The 19,486-nt window shown below is 44.5% G+C and overlaps 2 protein-coding genes across 2 annotated transcripts in view; one reads left to right on the plus strand and one right to left on the minus strand.

The window, feature by feature from the left end:
* The window catches only part of LOC118794995 (ras-related protein Rab-26-like), an 85,856-nt gene extending 77,320 nt beyond the window's left edge, over positions 1-8,536 (plus strand). Inside the window, exons 6-9 of the mRNA XM_036553314.1 lie at positions 4,072-4,137; positions 4,780-4,836; positions 7,727-7,803; positions 8,366-8,536. Coding sequence (XP_036409207.1) covers positions 4,072-4,137; positions 4,780-4,836; positions 7,727-7,803; positions 8,366-8,468 — 303 coding nt within the window. The 3' untranslated portion in view covers positions 8,469-8,536. The remainder of the gene's footprint in view (positions 1-4,071; positions 4,138-4,779; positions 4,837-7,726; positions 7,804-8,365) is intronic.
* A 4,236-nt stretch (positions 8,537-12,772) lies between these two features.
* Positions 12,773-19,486, minus strand: part of LOC118794173 (arf-GAP with dual PH domain-containing protein 1) — a 39,663-nt gene continuing 32,949 nt past the window's right edge. Inside the window, exons 6-11 of the mRNA XM_036552364.1 lie at positions 17,892-18,038; positions 16,975-17,058; positions 16,300-16,362; positions 15,904-15,975; positions 15,082-15,310; positions 12,773-14,584 (exon numbers count right to left, since the gene is read on the minus strand). Of these exons, the coding sequence (XP_036408257.1) occupies positions 14,556-14,584; positions 15,082-15,310; positions 15,904-15,975; positions 16,300-16,362; positions 16,975-17,058; positions 17,892-18,038 (624 nt within the window). The 3' untranslated portion in view covers positions 12,773-14,555. The remainder of the gene's footprint in view (positions 14,585-15,081; positions 15,311-15,903; positions 15,976-16,299; positions 16,363-16,974; positions 17,059-17,891; positions 18,039-19,486) is intronic.

Genomic DNA, 19,486 nt, shown 5'->3' on the forward strand with positions numbered 1-19,486 from the left:
AAACATATAAGCATTCAAACACATGAATACACATATAAACACATAAGCACATTTTGCACATAAACAAATGCACCAAAAAACGAACACATAAAAACACACATGCAAACATGTACAAACACATACACATATATGCACATGTACACGGACATGCAAAAAGTACATGCAAACGTGCAAACACACACATGCACACACACATACATGCACACAAAAACACACACATGCACGTTCAAATACAAATTAAAACACATCTACAAAAAAATTCCCGCACAGACACAAACAGAAACATGAGCTGAAACATGAAACATGCACATAAATTTGTGGTTACAAAATTATTGCAAACTATTCAGCCACACTCACAGGCACAAACATCCCCTATCCCTCCCACACAAACACATACAAGAACAAAACACAATGTGTGCACATCCATGCATGGACACACACACACGTATGCAAACACCACACTGAGACACGCATTCCCAAACCTATCATAATGGATACCTCATTCACAGTATAAGAAAGATTATTATAAGTGTTTTGTTAAAAAAAATAAATAGATAAAAAAAAAATAACCCTGCCGTTTTCTCGTGTCTCAGATACAGCCTGAGTGTGAGGCAGGACCTGGCGATTTTGATGGACGGAACATAAAGCAGGCAACACTAGGCCCCGGCGGAATGGGCCGGCGTGCATTTTAAACAGCGACGCCTCGATCGGGAGGAAGTGGAGTGGAAGGAATTTTTACACGCAAAAGAGCGCTCTGCTTTGCATGTGAATCACAGGCTCCATCAAAGCTTGGCTCTCCCCCGGTGCCGTTAGAGACAGCGCGGTCTACATGAGGAAACACAGCCCCTCTGTGTCTTTCACTGTCTCACGTGTGCAGCTGGAGAGCCTGCCAGCCCAGGGGGAGCGGTACAAATGTCTTCGTTAGACGGAAGAAAAACAAGGGGAAAAGAGGTTGAGGAGGACTTTTCGGGACAGGAGAATTTGTGAAAAGCGCTGGGGTTGAGGAGACTGATAATGGCAATAACAAGGATGGAGCTATTTTCTACAGTCGCTGTAAGAGCCTGTCGTGATTGGCTCTGCCGGTCGGCAGCTGTTTAACCTGCGCTCTTCACAGGAAAAGGGGGCTCACAGCTCTTTAACGAACCCGGCCACATGGGGGGAAATTCAGCTCAGAGCTGATAATTGGGAAGAGATAGGAGGAACATCATCGTCGTCAGCACTCAGCGGAGGCCCAGGCATTGATTCAAAGCGGTGGGTCACGGCCCAAAATGATTCATCAGAAGTAGATTTCGAATCTATTTTTAATGATCAAGCTTTGGAACTGTCAGCAACGCTGTCAGGTCTGGTGTGGATCTGGAGATCACACGATCACAGAGCATCACAGTTCTGTGTTTCCTCAGTCTGACGGAGGCGGGATCCGGCCCTCAGTCCTGCAGAAATGGAGCTAGGGGTGATGTGAAAGGTTAAAGGTGAAAGGTCACTACGGGTCCCTGCAGTAACACCCTGCATTATCCCTCCATGCTGTGAATTCTGCCCTGCTGAGGTCCGTGTCATCACTGTGAGACAGGAATGATAACATGTCATCACTGTGAGACTGAGACTGATAACATGTCATCACTGTGTGACTGTGACTGTGGGGCCGATTCCAGGTTTCTGCTGCCTAATCAGCATGTCATCACTGTGAGACAGAACTGTCCCCAGTTAGACTGACAGCTGTCTGCTGCCATGTATTCTGTCATCACACTGAGACAAGTAATCTTCTGCCTACCAGAGTGTCATTACCTTAATTCCAGACAATATCCTAGATCACCTGACTGGTACCTGTTTGTTCCAGCTTGTTGTCACTGTGAGGCAGGATTGCTCCTAGATTACCTGACTGATACTACCTGCACACTAGGTATTATCATGAAATAGAACCAGCAGTTACTCAGCATGATCACTCTGAGACAGGACTGTTCTCTCCTGACCTGAATAGTATCTGTTTCAAAACCAGAACTTGTAGTTTTATGTCTCTCCACTCCCTTGCGTTGCCATCGATCTTATTCACGCTTAATGTTCCCAGGCCAAGATCAATAAACCAATAATGTCTTTAATACGTATAATTACTCGAGAGTCCAAACTTTGGGTAGAAAATGGATCCTGCCTTAAATTTGCCGGGGATTGATTTGCATTGGTCAGAAAGCCAATGTTTTGTATCTGGTATCGGGATCAATTTGCTATTTTAATCATGTTTTTCACGGGGATATGAAGGATAATATCTGGGAACAGCATGTGTCTGAGATGTTGTGCGTTCAACTCCATTTAAAAGCCATTAGCTCCAGATGGATAGGGCTGTCGGTCCTTAGAGGGAGCCAGTCTTCACTCCTGTTATTGGCTAATCAGCACCGCTGGTGCCAGGTGATGATGAGGCCTGCTTGTTATGTAATACCGGCTCCCTAAAGCCCTTCTCTGAGCAGCTGTGAGCAGCAGGTGGAATATTGTTTTCTCTGAGTGTGCTGACACAGTCTTCGGTCCCGTCGGTCCACAATTAACTCTCCGCTCTTTCTCCGGTGTCTCGTCTCCATGCCACCGCATGTTCCCTTTGGTCTGCAGAACCGGGCCTTCCCAGCTCGCTGTCCTCCTCCTTGACTTCCTCTGCCCTTCCTCCCCCATCTTACCACTCACATAAGAAGCTTTCTCACATTTTTCCTCATACCTCCCAGCAAGTCTTATCACAAATATCTTAACTATCTGCCTAAATTCTCTGCCTAAATTCTCCAGTCTTTCATGGATCTCTCACAGATGAACATGCCATGTGTTTTGTATGTTGAGCTGTGGTTACACCTTAGTTGTCATGTGATTGGTTGTCATTTTCTTTTTAGTGTGTACTATACGGTACAGTCTCACCTACCCCTCACAGGTGTCTCACATATGGTGTCAGGACAATGAAATGAATCGGAACTAATGCTTGCAACATGTCTCACTACAGCTAAAATATTGTCGTTTTTTTGTTTTTGGAGAAATTGGCATCCTTTGTTCATCTAGATTGTCCTATTAAAAAACATAATTAAAAACACAGAACACAGGTTTTTATTAACATCATAATTCTTGTACCTGTTTAGCTAACTGTATGACTGCCCCCAAGCATACAGTGTTGTCGCAAAGCTGAAAACCTCTATTCCTGAATGAACTCACAATGTGTTATTTATTGTTGGATTCCCATTTAACCTACTATTGTCCTTGCAAATATTATTGTCCTTGCTGAAAAATAATGATCATAATAGTAGGATCATGTTTACTAAATGCTAATTGGTTTGAACATTTGTCATTGGCAGCTCTCTGTCAAACAGTCTGATTCTGATTGGGTGAAAGGTGTGTCAATCTGTCTGTCATACACTCACAGATTGGAAAGGACCCCAGCACTAGAGTCACACCTGAGGTAGATGATAAATGTATTAGGTAACAAAGTTTTTTTTTATTAGATGATGTTGCTGTGTAAAAAAAAGAAGAATATTGTGGTGTTTTTGGTTTTGATAGACATCTCATCTTCTAAGAACAAGTAGGATGAGTGTGAGGTAGATGAGGGTGATGCCATCATGCCATCAGCTAATATTTTTGGCTTGAAATGTAACATATTTTTTGGTATCTTTACAAAGTTTACAACCCCACTTTTCAATAAATATACCAATATTGTTTTATTTTTAGTGCCTGTGAGTCTTTCTTCTGAACTTGGTCCCAAAACTGATACATACCTCACCATTTTTTCTCTGCTTTCTAAGAGCTCCTGCACGGACATCGTCCTGATCTCTCACAGATACAAATACATCTCCCTATGATTTCATATATCTCTCACATATCCCTTGCAGATCTCTTTCTTATCCCTCACATCAATGTCTAATCGCTTTAGTGTCTCACAGATCTCTGAGATGTCTCTATAATCTCGCTGATCTTTCACAGCTCTCACACTCTTCACTCAGAGATCTCTCTCCTGTCTTTCAGAGATCTCTCTCCCTCTCTGATCCCTCACATGTCTTTCTCTTTCTTCTGTGATATCTCTTCCATGTTTGACAGTTCTCCCCCCTCTCCCCTCAGGCCTGGCTGACAGAGATCCATGAGTATGCCCAGCAGGATGTGGTGCTGATGTTGCTGGGCAACAAGGTGAGGCATGCTGGCATATTCTCTTACCTCACAATGGGATCGAAAATGTGCATTGATAGGTGAATGGATGCATCAAATGGTGAGTGAATGGAAAACAGAATGCAAAGGAATAACAAAATGTATCAATGTTTGTGAGTATTATCTCCACTAAGAGCAAACCACAGACGCAATCGCTGTCAGATTTGTTTTCTCAGAGCTAGTATCACTCCCTTATTAGAATTCTGGCCCGAAATTGTCTGTCATTAAGGACTGGCGCTCAGCTTGGTGTGATTATTCATTCAAAAATCATTTGCTTGAGAAATTGCACTCGAGTGAGTGTGAGGTGACGCACAAAGCAGCTGGGATGGTGCCATCGCCATGACAGCGTTCGAGGCCAGCGGGAACGGTCCGTTTTTAAAGCCGCTGACGCTCTCTGCCCCTCTCTGTCCCCCTCTGTCCCTCTCTGTCCCCCTCTCTCTCTCCCTCTCTCTCCCTCTCTGTCCCTCTCTGCCCCTCTCTCTCTCCCTCTCTCTCTCTCTCTCTCTCTCTGCCCCTCTCTCTCTCTCTCCCTCTCTCTGCCCCTCTCTCTCTCCCTCTCTCTCTCTCTCTCTCTCTCTTTCTCTTCCTCTCTCTCTGTCCCTCTCTGTCCCCGGTCCTCTTCAGGCTGATGCCACACAGGAGCGGGTGGTGAAGAGGGAGGAGGGCGAGAGGTTGGCTAAGGTGAGTTTCAGAAGAACAGATGCCCTCTTACCCCTGCAGGGGGTGCGAGCTCTCTCTGCTAATGCTGTGACAAGGGGGTGTGTATAGGGTGGGGGGGGGGGGGGGTGTAGCGCAGGCCTTGTGAACACCCCAGAAAAGGGTGGCAGTGTCATGTTTTATCCAGGAACCCAGTGACTTGATCCAATCCAGTGGATCCAGTGACTCTTTTGATTGGTTCACACAGATCAATATTCGACAACACGTGGAAGGGCACGATATAGCCGTTGTGATATATCGATTAGCTATTACCTCCAAAGTTCAGTGAAATGCTGCCAGGGCAGAAAAACATCACTTGTATCTATATATTGGTTAACTTACCTAATAGCTTGACATGTGCTTTCACTCTTTATCTTTGTAGCCATGTGTTTCTGTCTACCACATGGAAGCAGCATAGTGCTGTTGCTGTGATGTCAACATTGAATAGGTACAAGTGGCGTTTTATCCCCCAGAAGCATTTCACATGGCCTCAGAAAACTGGAGGTGTGCTCCCGCATCAGGTATGACTAAAGGGAAAACAATACGTGAAGAAACCTAACGCCGCATACCGGGGATAGCTGTTATTGCGCTAAAAATAGCTATTCGATATATAGCGACGGCTATATCGTACAGCCCTAGCATGTGGTGGCTCCACCCGCTGTGGGGGTTCGCGAAGCCTCCGTCTCCGTCCACAGGGGAAGGTAGAACTCCCAGCAGAACGCCCACACACCCCTTCCCTTCCTCTCCCTCCTGGTTTCGGATTACAAAATTTCCCACAATCCCCAGCCTTGGCCTCCCTTTGGTTCTGTTTGCCTCCAGATGACTATTGATTTTTCAGTGTTGGCATGAAGAATTCCACTGTCTGCAAATATATATATATATATATATATACAGGGGGAAAAATAGTCAGTACAATGAATTAGATTGATTGCACATGAATAAAAAATAAATGAAAAGAAAATAAATAAATACAAATGTCCCCATAGCAGGCCTGGTAACTCTGAGGGTTTTAAGCTGCTTTGCACTGCGAGTTCGCTTCCCCAGCAGGAACCCACTGATGCATTCAGAGAGCGGGATTAGAAGCACGCCTGTGTGTATGTGTGTGTGTGTGTGTGTGTGTGTGTCTGTGTGTGCGCGTGCGTGTGTGTGTGCGTGTGTGTGTGCGTGTATGTGTGTGTGTGTGTGTGTGTGTGTGTGTGCGCGTGCGTGTGCGTGTGTGTGTGCGTGCGCGTGTGTGTGTACGCGTGCGTGCGTGTGTGTGTGTGTGTGTGTGTGTGTGTGTGTATGTGTGTGTGCGTGCGTGTGTGTGTGTGTGTGTGTGTGTGTGCGCGAGCGTGTGTGTGTGTGCGTGGGGGGGGGGGTATGGTTGTGTGTGTGTGTGTGGGTGGATGTGCTGTGTGTAGGTGTGTGTGTGGGTGTGTGAGCGTATGTGCCGTGTGCCTGTGTGTTTGTGTGCTGTGCGTGTTTGCGAGTCTTTTTCTTTTTACTCTTGCATTGTTGTGAAACACTGCGGCAGATGTCCCACAGGTCTCTGAGTGTAGTTCTGAACCGGGCTGAATTGCTCATGACTGCACCTACAGGGGGGCCCGGCTGGCCCCTGATAATGACTTCAGACAAAGTGGTTCTAATGGATTGAACAGAGGTATTCAGCATTGTTATAATTGGAAAAAGATTATGTGCTCCCACCACCGGAGCACCTCCAAAACAAGTTATTATGCCTCAAGGGGGCTGTCCTGTATACCACATTTCTAAATAAATAAGAAAAATAATTGCATTTTGGTGCTACATACAGATGCAGTTCAGGATTGCTCTCAACAAACCTGGCAACCTGTGGAAAGTATCACAGAAAATATTGATTTAACCACCACAATTTCTGATACAAAACAACTTTTTAAGCACTCATGGATCTAAGTTGTCTGTGTGCCTTGTCATGTTTTTTTGTTATGTTAGAAGTCAGAAATCAGAGAGATTAAACACCCTGTATTCATGTACAGCCCCGCCCTCTTGAACATATTGCACTCGTTTTCTGTGGTTTAGCACCTGAGCAGAGTGTGTTAATGTCTGTACATAAGGTTGAGATCATATCAAGCCATCCTGACAGCCTGCTCTCGAACCAGCAACACATACAACACCAAACATGTTAATGATGTTGATTACTAGTGTGGAAGATTCTGTGTTCCAGGCCAGGATACGCCAACAGACTAATCCCTGTACCCCACACCCCAACACACAAAAGAACACACCGTCTGTCTGTGTGTTAACTTGCATTAACACAGACAGACACTTGCATGTACATGCAAATACGCGTGCGCACACACTCACGCACTCTCACACAAACGCGCGCACAGGCACTAGGAGTAAGTAACTCCTGGCTGTGAGACCAGGGAGAAACACCAGAGACCATTCAAGGCTATTATTTCAGGATGATTTCAATTTCCGAGGTGCATCGATCAGATCAGGTGTCGTATTAGACAGAGTAACGGCAATCTATTTGACCGATTTTCCCCGAAGAGGCTGAAGCTGTGCACTCACATGTCTGACTCATCCCAGTCCCCTCCTGCTGAACGGGGTGGCGTAAAGAGGCTGAGGTCTGTCTGAAGTTTGTTTCATTGCATTTGCATTACATTACATTCATTTAGCAGATGCTCAGCACAGAGGAACAGGATCTCATGCGCTAATTGTTCCATAAAATATTTACAGTAAAATTTATTGGAAGTTACTACTGTAGCAGCATCATTATTAATTACACTTTGAGAAATTTGAATGGTAGACAGTGTGTTTTTACAGCCCCGTATTTTACTTGTTAAGGTTGTTTGTTTCTACTCGTTTTGTGTTGTTCCTCTTTGTCCCTAACTCTCCTCGATCCCCTCGGCAGGACTTTGGGGTGCCCTTCATGGAGACCAGCGCCAAGTCTGGCCTCAACGTGGAGCTGGCTTTCACCGCCGTGGCCAAGTAAGTGATCTGGGCCACGGGCATTCTGGGAAACTAGGCAGCGGAGGGTGCGGGTGGGGGTGGGGTTAAAGCAAGAACAAAGAAAAAGAACCCTGAGTGCTTAGAACAGGTCAGAATCCCCACCTTTCTGCTAACCAGGGTCTGCAGGGGAGATGAGTTCCTTCTGAAGGTGTGAAAGAGCACTTGGCCTAAGACGCCGTGCTGTTGTGATTGGACGTACCGTGACGCTTTTTTCATTTTATCGTCATGGTGACAGAGGTCATGTGAGCTGCCATGCTTTTTTGAACTGTATATACAGCTTAGAGGTTGGCTTAGGCTGTGAATAGGAGCTGTTATGTTCAGTAGAGCTTCCAGTGAGTGGCGTAAAAAAGCGGATGAGACAGTCTGACATGAAGCTGACTGTTTTTACCCATCTTCTTTCCTCCCTTTGTGTTTTTTTTCCTCATTTTCTCTTTCTCTCTCTTCTCGTCATCTACATCTGTCGTTCTCTCCTTCCTGCCCTTGCTGCCTCCTGGTTGTCTCCCTTTCTCCATGTGTCTGTCCTTCTGTCTCTTTCACACAGAGAGCTGAAACACAGGGCCATGAAGGAGTCCAGTGATTCCAAGTTCAAGCTCCAGGACTACGTCAACAAGGAGATGAAGGGTGCTGGTTGCTGCAGGTCCTAAACCTGCACTGAGCACATACCGAGTGTGTGTGTGTGTGTGTGTGTGTGTGTGTGTGTGTGTGTGTGTGTCTGTCTGTCTGTCTGCTCTTTGTGTCCGTGTATGGATATATAGGTGTATCTGTCTGTCTTTGTAAGTGTGATTGTGATATGTGTGCATGGGATTGTGTGTGCATGGGAGTGTATGTGTTTGTGTGTGCGTGTGTGTGTGTGTGTGTGTGTGTGTGTGTGTGTAAAAGCATATGCTGGTGGTAGCGAAGGACAAAGAGGTGCAGGCTGGTGTGAAATGGCATGCATTTCTCTCAGTTTGGATGATTGTCAGGTAGTGAGCGCAGGAGTGACATAAATGACATCGGCTGTCTGTCACCGTTATGCGCAGAGGGGACGTTGTCACGGTGACTGTGGTGAGCAGTTCTTTACCAGCAGACACAAGCTCTCAATGAAGGAGTTCTGAATCTTGCGTCTGTGATCTTTCCATCTGTCACCTTCTGTGACATAGGTGTCCATGTCACAGAAAGCCCCTCCTCCCGCCCCCCACCCTGTCTCTGCTCTGACCCACCTCCCTCTGCAGCTGTGAATGTAAGCTAGAATGTCAGCCCTGTAAATACCCCCACTGAAACATCCCCTCCGAACACACACTGTTACCCCCAGTGTCAAATACCCCCGCAACACACACACAGGTACATACATGCAACCATACATTGTAACCCCAGTATCAGATAAACACCCCACCACCCCCACTACACACATATGAGCATAAGTGGTATCCCCAGCATGATTTACCCCCCCACCACACACACACACACACACACACACACACATACACAAACTCACTCAAACACACACACACACTCTCACACACACACTCACACATACACAGACATACACAAACTCACTCAAACACACACACACACACACACACACTCACACACATAAACTCACTCAAACACACACACAGACATACACAAACTCACTCAAACACACACACACACACACACACACACACACACACACACACACACACACTCACACACACACTCACACACACAAACTCACTCAAACACACACACACACTCACCCACACGCAGACATACATAAACCCACTCAAACACACACACACACACACACACACACACACACACAGACATACACAAACTCACACACACTTGCATTTGCATTTCCAGACGCAGTGAGTGGCAGAAACGGCTTTGGTTGCAGTGCCTGCGTCTGCCCCAGCGGTTGTAATCTGATAGCACTGTTGTTCTGGCCAGCCTTCGTTGGTTCAGCCAGTACCTTGCATCCTGTGCAGCATTACATGTGAAGCTGATTTAGTGCGGTGCACTGCATTTAAGAATGTGTTCATGCTGTGTACAGTCCAGTTGGTATCCGTGACATCCGTCATTAGTTCACCAGCTCTAATTCTTCAGTAATATTTAGAGGGTATTTCACTAATTTAAGATTAACCCTGACAGACGAAAAGGGGCAGGAGTCCGTCCTTACCTCTGCAGATCTGACTCTTGTAAACGTCTTTGACCTTAAGCTGAAATTAACAGAAGCTTAGGGGACAAAACAAACTACTTCCTTAAAACTTGTTTTGCAGAGTTAAGGCCAAACCACAAAGTGGGGCGAGTGGCACTCTGCCCTAAAGTGACCTATTTTGATGGCAGCCAACACATGCAAAGTAGGCCAAGATCAAAGAGGAGTCAGGCCTGTGCAAAAACTCTGCTAACGTTCAGCAATACCGGGACTGCTTAACGTCTCACCACAGGGTCAGAGGTTCAAATCCCAACTGGGGCACTGCTGTTGTACCCTTGATCAAGTTTTAAAAGATTACAAAGCTGTGTAAATCGATGATGTATAAAAGGTTAACTACGTAAGCTGTCCTGGCTAGGCATGTCTATTAAACAAATAAATATTTGATCATTCATTGTGACAGCGCCCCCCACAGTCACACATTGTGATTACAGTTAATGATGGGAGAGCTGAAGCGTCGTGAACCAAGAATGGGCGGAGCTGAGAGCACGAGTTTCTGATTGGTTCACATGAGTCACATGATTGACAGCACACATTAGCCCTACCCATTCAGTTGTTCAGGGAGGCTCACTCTTCTACCACTGTCACCACTGACTAGCAATTGGTAGACTGTAGATTTGTGAACCCTAGAATGTGCTGTCATGCAGCTCACTGTGATTGGTTTAACTCACATGAGCCAATCACACAACTGTGTTCTCCATGGGATAGTACTGTGATTGGCTCAGATTAATCAGTGAGTTATTGATAGCACATGGTAGCTCCACCCAGGTTCTTAAAGCCACAACCTCGAATCACTAATATTAACTCTTGAGGGTCATATGGTCAAACACCTGTCGGGTCAGCCTACAACCCTCCCCAAGCTATCGATGCCCCTGTGTACACCTGTGTGTCTCTGCAGATCGTGGCAAGGTGATCTAGAGTAAATTAATGAGGTACAGTGGGAGTCGCTGCCACTTTCAACTGCAAACAACACCAACAGATAAAGTAACCTTTTAAAAAGTGTACATACAGAAGCATTACTTTGTACAGAATACTTAGACAACTTGAGCTTGTAGTTTGCATAAATCTGTCATACGTGGTTCTTTTCTAAAGCCTTAGAAGACGAAACGCTTAGTGATGTAGAAAAATAGCCGAGAGAAACCAGGTGAGGGGGGTCCTCTCTGATTTTTTTGTCTGAAAAATATAACGCTCAAGTGATTGACTATCACTGAAGAAACTGAAACTATTGATACCTTGTCATTTTGTAAAATGTATCAGTGTTGTACAGCAACTCGAACCATAGAAAACAATGGATAAAGGGAAATAAATGTGTTTTTTTTTCCTTTTTTGCAATATTCCTAAAGCTACAGTATTGTTTCATTGTTGTTAAGTCTTTAAGACTGTGTGTATTGCTGCTTTATTTATAAAATGTATGAATATGCTGCATATATATATATAGCATTTGGAAATTCTACAATAACAGCAAAATTGTATTTTCAGTATCTGTCTGAATAGATAGTCTTTGTTTTCACTGAAGGAACGTTTTTATTCATTAGTAGGATTACTAAGATGTTAGCGCAGTGTCTAGTGTGTTTGCCTAACGTATTTCGGACTGTGTTTTCAATCCAGGGTTCTACCAAATTTATTATTATTATTATTATTATTATCAATACAAACAAGAATTCAAATGTACAGTATTTACATTGTGTAGGCTAGTTTTAAAAATGTCAGTGTATTGTTGCCATCTTGGAGATGTACGTTTTTCTGATTTTATTTTTTTGTGTACTTGTACCTTTACCTTAATTAAAATTTGAATTTAATAAAGACTACAGTTGAGAGGTTTGAGCTGGTTTTGTAATCATCACCATCGTTATCTAAGCTGGTACTGTCCTCTCCTGTTCCTGGAAGCAGTCTAGAGGCAGTACCTGGCTTTCAAACAGCAACTGATTCATAAGCAGATTGCGCCCCCTGCTGGCTGCAGAACAGTAAGCATGAGTAGAGAGCCAATGTCTTAACAGTTGAGAGCAGTTTCCACCCATGGGCCACTATTTGTATTGGGTTTGGTTCCAGCTGTGTAAAAAGCTCTGTAAATGAGGGTTGGTTGTGCTGTTAGTTGAATAATTAACATTTAACTAATCAATTAATTGACTTTTAATCTGCTGTACATTCTTTGTGAATGAAGCATTTTGGCATCTGTCTGGCCCTTGAACAAATTTTGGCAAGCCGTCTTGGATGTCTTTGCACATCTAAGAAGTGCGTAATAACATTGCATTCCTGTCTTGTAATATTAACTTGTATCTTTCTCTTTGAACAAATTCATTCCCAGCAAACCATATCTGTAACTAAGAGACTGACACTGCAGTGATGTCAAATCAAATTAGTATTCAATTAGCAGCTTAGTCAAACTTAATTAATTGAGACCTCAGTTGGAATGAAAGGCAGCGTACATGGTGATCCCCCAGGACAGTGACATGCTGATTCAGAAATCTGTCTAGATTAGAATATTTTTTCCTCCTGTTTTTTTTCCCCCCGTGTTGTTGCTGCCCCCTTCTGGAGATGAGATGCAACTACATGATGAACAGAGTTGCATGATGAACAGAGAGTGGGCAGTACTGGACCCTTGCTATTTCCTCCATATAGCTTCATTTGCTTTTTTTTTTTTTTTTTACATTTTTATATATTTTTTTATAGTTTTAATATTTTCTTTGACAGCCCGTGCATGAGTATGTAAACCGAGCCAAGCAAAAAAAAAATTTTAAAATTAGTTGAGGAAAAAGATTGCGGGAGACCAGAAGGTGTGCAGTTATTACACATATTGACATATCAGCGTTTGACATCAGTAACATCAGAAATGCATGCAGATTTAAGGACTGTATTCCATTAGTTTTTTTGTTTATTTGCAGAGGGAGCAAACAGTCATCCGTGTGGTCTTCCTACTCCATCTTTACCACTGTCTCTATGGAAACACAGATGCTATACATTTTCTTTTTGTAAAAAAAAAAAAAAATCTCAACCAAAATAAAATAGTTCTCACATGTCAATAAATAAATACACCAAGAAATGGCAGGGAAATGACAAATAATAGACCTTTTAAAGAGGAAAAGGTCTACTCAGGGAATATGGAAGTTGGTTTTTCTGTGTATGACCAGTGGGGTGTTCCCTCTGTGGTTCCAAGTATGAGTCAGAAACACTGCCCCACTGTCTTTGATAACCTATCAGCGACCTATCAGAGTGGCTGTATGTAAACTCAAAAAAGGCTACCCATACCACTGAAGGTCTTTTATGTTGTGGGCCACCTGACATTCACAGGAAATATATATTTATCTAAATATTTATACCCATTTTAGCATAAATCCAAGCAGTGGAGTGGTGATGAGATGACTCAAAAAAGCTTTCCAAATTTTCTCATGGGGGCAGTAATTACTCATGAGGTCCAGTTTCATTGTGTGTGTGTGTATGTGTGAGAGAGAGAGAGAGAGACAGAGGATGAGACACCTTCATTTCTCACAAAAAATGACCACAGGCTCGTCAAACCATTTTTAACATCAACACGCAGACAGGAGAACTCATTTCCTCTTTCAGCGTTTGGTTTCTCTTTCTCCCCCGGCTGGTAAGTACAAAAAAGCAGCTTTGAAACTGGAGAGCTCATCCCTCTGTCCAAAAACCCCTAAAACTGTGGCATTAAATTCTCACATATGTCAATGTAGTCTTAATTCTTACATCACAAATGTGACTGTTGTCACCGTACTAGATCAACTAGGTCAAAACCACACCCAACTGGAGAAGAATCGATTACTGTTGGACATACCAAAGCACTGCCTCAGTGCTCATGGAAAAGAGGTGAGAGTATCTCCTACCTCACGCTTGTGTTTTCAGACTAGCAGACTTTATTTCTCCTAAAGTTATTTTTATGCCTATTTTAAGCTTATTGTGTGCAGACCAAAAACTCTATATAACGCTCAGTTGTAGTTTAAACAAAGTAACTGCACAGGGACCTTCAACATTTATCATGACAAATTAAATAAGAATACTCCCGTTGAGTAGTTAAAGGAATCTATGTGCATGCAGATGCACTCCTAATTGAAATAAATACATCTGTAAGTCCCTGTCCAGTAGTCAATAACACTTATCAATGCTTCCTGTGTTTTGTTTTGTCAATATGTTACTTCTTCACAACAGCGCAGTACAAATAAGTTAAGACAACATTCATGTAAAGGTTACTGCTCCATAACATTCAGATTGGGGCACCGATACAGTACATTAGAGAATATGGTTAGCACAAACTCAGGGCGGGGCAGGGTGCAGGAGTATATGCGTTGCAGAAGGGGGTAGCAGGTGCTCAGTTCTGAGGTCTTGGACTTCCTGCTTGGGTACTGCACCCCCATTTTAACAGACAGATGAGGACACTGATGCAGGCTGACTTCCTTCCTCAGTAGGGCATGGAGGGGGGTCGGTTTTCGTTGCCCTCGGTCGACCTGAGTCCCAGGTGTTTCTCCCATGTGTCCAACCCAGTCCCAGTGCCCGTGCAGAACACCTGGCCTTCCTCTGTCCCACCTGACACAGGACCCTGGCCCTGCCATCAGGGTTTGTGCTTGAAGTGGGCCTCCACTGCAAAGGGGGAGAACACAGATACACTGACCATTCAGCTACCGAGAGAGAGAGGCTCACCATACAGCCAAGGAGAGAGATACACTATCCATACAGCTACGGAGAGAGATACGCCATCCATTCAGCTACCTAATGAGACATATGCTATCCATAAATCTACAGCTATATCCATACAGCTACTGAGACCAATAGATACACTGTGCAATCAGCTACTGAGAGAGATACACTATCCATACAGCTATTGAAAGATACACTATCCATTCAACTACTGAGAGAGAAACACTATCCATACACTGCCTACACAGTTACAATATCCATTGACCATCCATTTACCTACCAGCCCCGGAGCAGAAAGCAATCCATTTACACCTATGGTGCTGCAGCAGAGAGAGGCATTCTGAAGTAATCGCAGAGAAAAGCTGACTCTGTCAGGGCCTCTCGTACCAGGACCTTACATTTCACTCCGCAGCTGCTGCGAAAGGTGGCTGGGGGGTTACCTGCATACTCCTGTGGCAGCATGGGCCTGTTCACCACCTTCTGGAAGGCCGCGATCCAGTCCTTCTGCTCCTCCTCCGTCTCGCAGGCGAACAGGAACTTCCTGTCCGGGGTGACGATGGTGATGCCGAACTTCCAGTGGTTGCCCTGCGTGGAGGGCGGGAGGCCGGGCAGCACAGTGTAGGAGTTCTCCTTACTCCCGATGAACACCTCCCCCCGGGCATACGCATCCTAGGGGACGCGCACAACAGCAAAGCCGAAGGATGCAGGCGTTAGCTGTGGGACATAGTGAGTGTGTGTGTGTGTATATGTGTGCACACGTGTGTATTTGTGTGTGTGTGTGTGTGTGTGTGTATGTGTGTGTGTGTGTGTGTGTGTGTTTTACTTGTATACTGATTGTAATTAATATACACTGCGTTAAAATGTGATTCATCTGAATTGGTTGCAGATGAAAAGGTAAATTAAGTGCAAAGATAAGAACATTGTGTATATCATAAGCGTGAATATGAAATCAGGATAGTCATTTCAATTAACTTACAAAAGTAAATCTCTCAGGGATGAAATCTGTTATAGATGCATATTGTTATTGCTCTTATAGCAAGGATTAAAAAACCTTAATGTATGTTAACATGACAACAGTTAAGTCTTACTTTAGCACCACAGTACAACTCCCACGTCAATGTTATTATTTTCAGTGCACTGCTTTTCCAAAGAGTGTGTATCAGGTTAAGGTGAAAAATATCAGGTTAAACCACTTATGATTTGGTCCTGCTGTGCTCCCCTGCCCCCACCCCTGCCTCCATCGCCCATTTAATGCATCTTACCAGAGGATCTTTGAAATACATCAGTCTCCTGTCATCCATGGTGAACCATCTCTTCTTAAACCCTTCTGTTTGCTGTGGGAACGAGATGAGGCAGAGAAGATAAATATAAGCAGCGCTTCTACAGGTTTATAAATATCCAAGTGTATGCACATATCCATGTTTAACTATGATGAGGCAAAAAGACAAAGAATCATATCTCCTCCTCTTGGCGTTCTTTGACATATTTATGTTATATTAATGTTATGTTAATGCACAGTGCCCTTGTTTGTACTTGGGCTATCACAAAACTGCTCGAAGTGTTACCATTTCCATGGCAACATGTTAATGCAATCAGTTGAAGGAGATTAGGCCTTTTGATTTGATATCATTTTAAGTGGTGACCCAGATCAAGCAAACCTTTGGGCCAGTTTTCTCCATGTAGCCTTCTTTGATGTAGTTCCTTGTAAGTTTTGGCACCAGCTGCATAAAAAAACATACAGAAAAAGAATTTAGATAAAAAAACAATGGGAGTAAAAACATTAATAATCTAACTTCAGCTCTTTGCCACTGTTAAAATAAACCAACAGGAAGATAAGCTAAAATGCCAAACCATGGTCTTCATTAAAGTTCACATGGAAGTCAGTGCTGTGGAGAGTGGGCACATGTTGATGAGGTCATAGGGAAGTCACAGAGGTAGAGAGTGGGCACATGTTGATGAGGTCATAGGGAAGTCACAGAGGTAGAGAGTGGGCACATGTTGATGAGGTCATAGGGAAGTCACAGAGGTAGAGAGTGGGCACATGTTGATGAGGTCATAGGGAAGTCACAGAGGTAGAGAGTGGGCACATGTTGATGAGGTCATAGGGAAGTCACAGAGTTGCGGATCAGGCACATGTTGGTGAGGTCATATGGAAGTCATACGTTCGGTAGGTGGATGCATGTTGATAAAGCTATTTAAGTCCGAGAGCTGGTGAGTGGGCTCATGTCAAAGAGGTCACAGTGAGGTCCCAGAAGCAGGAAGCTGGCGCACGTTGATGAGGTCAGATCAGTCACACGTTAGTCACAGAGACAGTGTGCATGAGGAGCACTCACATCTGCATCGTTGGCTCCAGGGTAAGCCACTTGCAAATAATGAAACCTGGCAGCTCTGATGGCATTGAACCAGTCCACCGTTTCCTGCCGACAACAACATAATAACGAGCACTCAGTCTGACTGACACATAAACCTTGGAAGGACAGGGCGACTTTCTGAACAAAAGCATTTCTTCACCAACAGTAACACCAAAGACAATAACATGACCCTTGTGAACTGAAGCACAGTTCAATCTAGGGTATATTCACCCACATGCAATTTCAAATCATGTCCTGCAGAGGGAGCTATATCTGTTTAACATTTTTTATCAGTATCCTAGCAAATCAAATGCCTCAAGTGAACAGAGGTATCTGGTTGTGGTAAACAAAATACAGCACTCATCTATTCTGTACAACACAGTAAATCTTCAGAGCGTCAGCTGAAAACTCACTAAGCCTGCAAATTCTTATGCATGCTAATCTCTGTGTTAGGCCGGCAGCGATTGTCCATAGAGATGTGTGAGGTGTGAAATTGTACATGATGGTTAGGACTCCCTGGATAACTGCGTGTGCTCAGCGAAAAATCCTGTTGAGGTCATTAGTACAGGCAGTTTAATAATAGAGCACCTCTAACACGGTGAGGGCACAGCGGCTCTGGGTGCCGTGATGAATGATCACACCGGGCTGGGCCATTACACACCCAGACACAGTGAAGGGAAGAGCTCATTTACTCCTGCAGTGTGTGTGTGCACACACATGCCCTCTGTGTGTGTGTGCGTGTGAGTATGTGTGCACGTGTATATGTGTGTCTGTGTGTATATATGTACAGTATGCATATGTGTGTGTGCATGTGTGCCCATGCCTTTGATGTGTGTGTGTGCGTGTGTGTATGCGTGTGTCTGTCAGAGTAATAGAAAAAGACCCCCACGCTGTCTCACCTTGCCATCCTCATGGTAGACGAAGATGTTCCTGGTGCTGTTGTCCTTCAGGTAGGTGATCTGCAGGCCATGGGGGTTGCCAATCTTGGCCGGCTGGAAGGTGGCGTTGAGGGTGTGGATCTTCATGATGGCCTTCGGCTCTCGCGCCTGCAGGACCAGGTCGGCACACAGCGTTACCAGCGGAGCAACAGCCCCTCCAACAGCCCCTTTCACAAGCCTGGCTTTCACAAGCCTGGCTTACACGGAGCTGTGGGGTCGTGGTGCCACAGGTGCAAACTGGCTGTATCTGGCTGTAACGTTCATCTTCCCTCATTAGTCACCATGAGTCATTAAGCATCGGGGCAGCTGTGTTAGGCAGAGCCTGGCATGCCTCATACCTCAGACTGGATACAAATGCTTTTGCTTGGAGTGACCCCATTCTCACCCTGTCGTGACCCCTATCGTGACCTCCAGTGAGAGACAGGAGACTCCAGTGTCTGGACTGCCTAGGACATCTGGGCCTTTGTCCTACAACAGTGAATATCACCAAACAGTATCCAGTACATATACACAACATTGTAGACTGCTCTATAAAGGTATTCTTCAGTGTGTGTAACCGGAGCCTGATAGCAATTTGAAAATGACAAAAAAACTTCATCACTGGCACCACAAGGGGACCCAAAGGCCCACCCACTTTGAAAATGGCAATAATTAGTATTCATGCTTAAACAGACGTATATCCCTGTAGGTCTACTATATTGTGTAGTGACACATTTGCGTGGTTAAACATGTCCCGCCTACCAAATTAAATTAAATTAGTACTTTTCTCATTGTCTAAACAAATGCCCAAGTGATTCCTTCTTAATCACATTTCAAATCACATCTGTTTATCCTAAGGAGGCTCCCTGCGCTAGTTAGCAAAGCTAACACTTCGTTTTAGTCAGGATCGCAATGAAAGATTGTCCCGGCGGTCAAATCTCCTGACGAAAGCCGCCGTGGCGTTCAAGACAACATACGAGACTGCGAGCCTCACCCAGAGCCTTAAGTGTGTCAGATGTGTTTAGATGTGTTAATCTCATATTGATCCGCCTGAAGCCGAACTGACAATGTTTCTGCAACAGTATGAGCAAGAGACATGAAGAGCGGAGGCATTTCTGGCTGTCATTGAAGTTTTTTGACTCCTTCAGCAACGCCGTTTCCCCAAACACTGTATTCCTTCATCAGGATCTTGCTTATTATTACATTACATTATTGGCATTTAGCAGACACTCCTATCCAGAGCGACTTAGATTTTTTAATTTTTTTTACAATTTTATCCATTTATACAGCTGGATATTTTTATTGAGGCAATTGTGGTTTACGTACCTTGCCCAAGGGTACAGCAGTAGTGCTCCAGCAGGGAATCGAGCCAGCAACCTCTTGGTTAGGAGCCCTGCTCCTTACCGCTATGCTACACTGTCACCCCATATTGCTCACGGCGCCGGTGACAGCATTCGCAGCTGAAATGCCAGCGGGAGACCCATGCTCACATCTCGCCTGAGTTTGTTAAGCCGGCTGTCATGAGAAAGATTTGAGTGACACCGCGAACTACAACAAGATAGCCGACATCTTTCAAG

Source organism: Megalops cyprinoides, chromosome 19, assembly GCF_013368585.1.
Source record: "Megalops cyprinoides isolate fMegCyp1 chromosome 19, fMegCyp1.pri, whole genome shotgun sequence".
NCBI lineage: Eukaryota > Metazoa > Chordata > Actinopteri > Elopiformes > Megalopidae > Megalops > Megalops cyprinoides.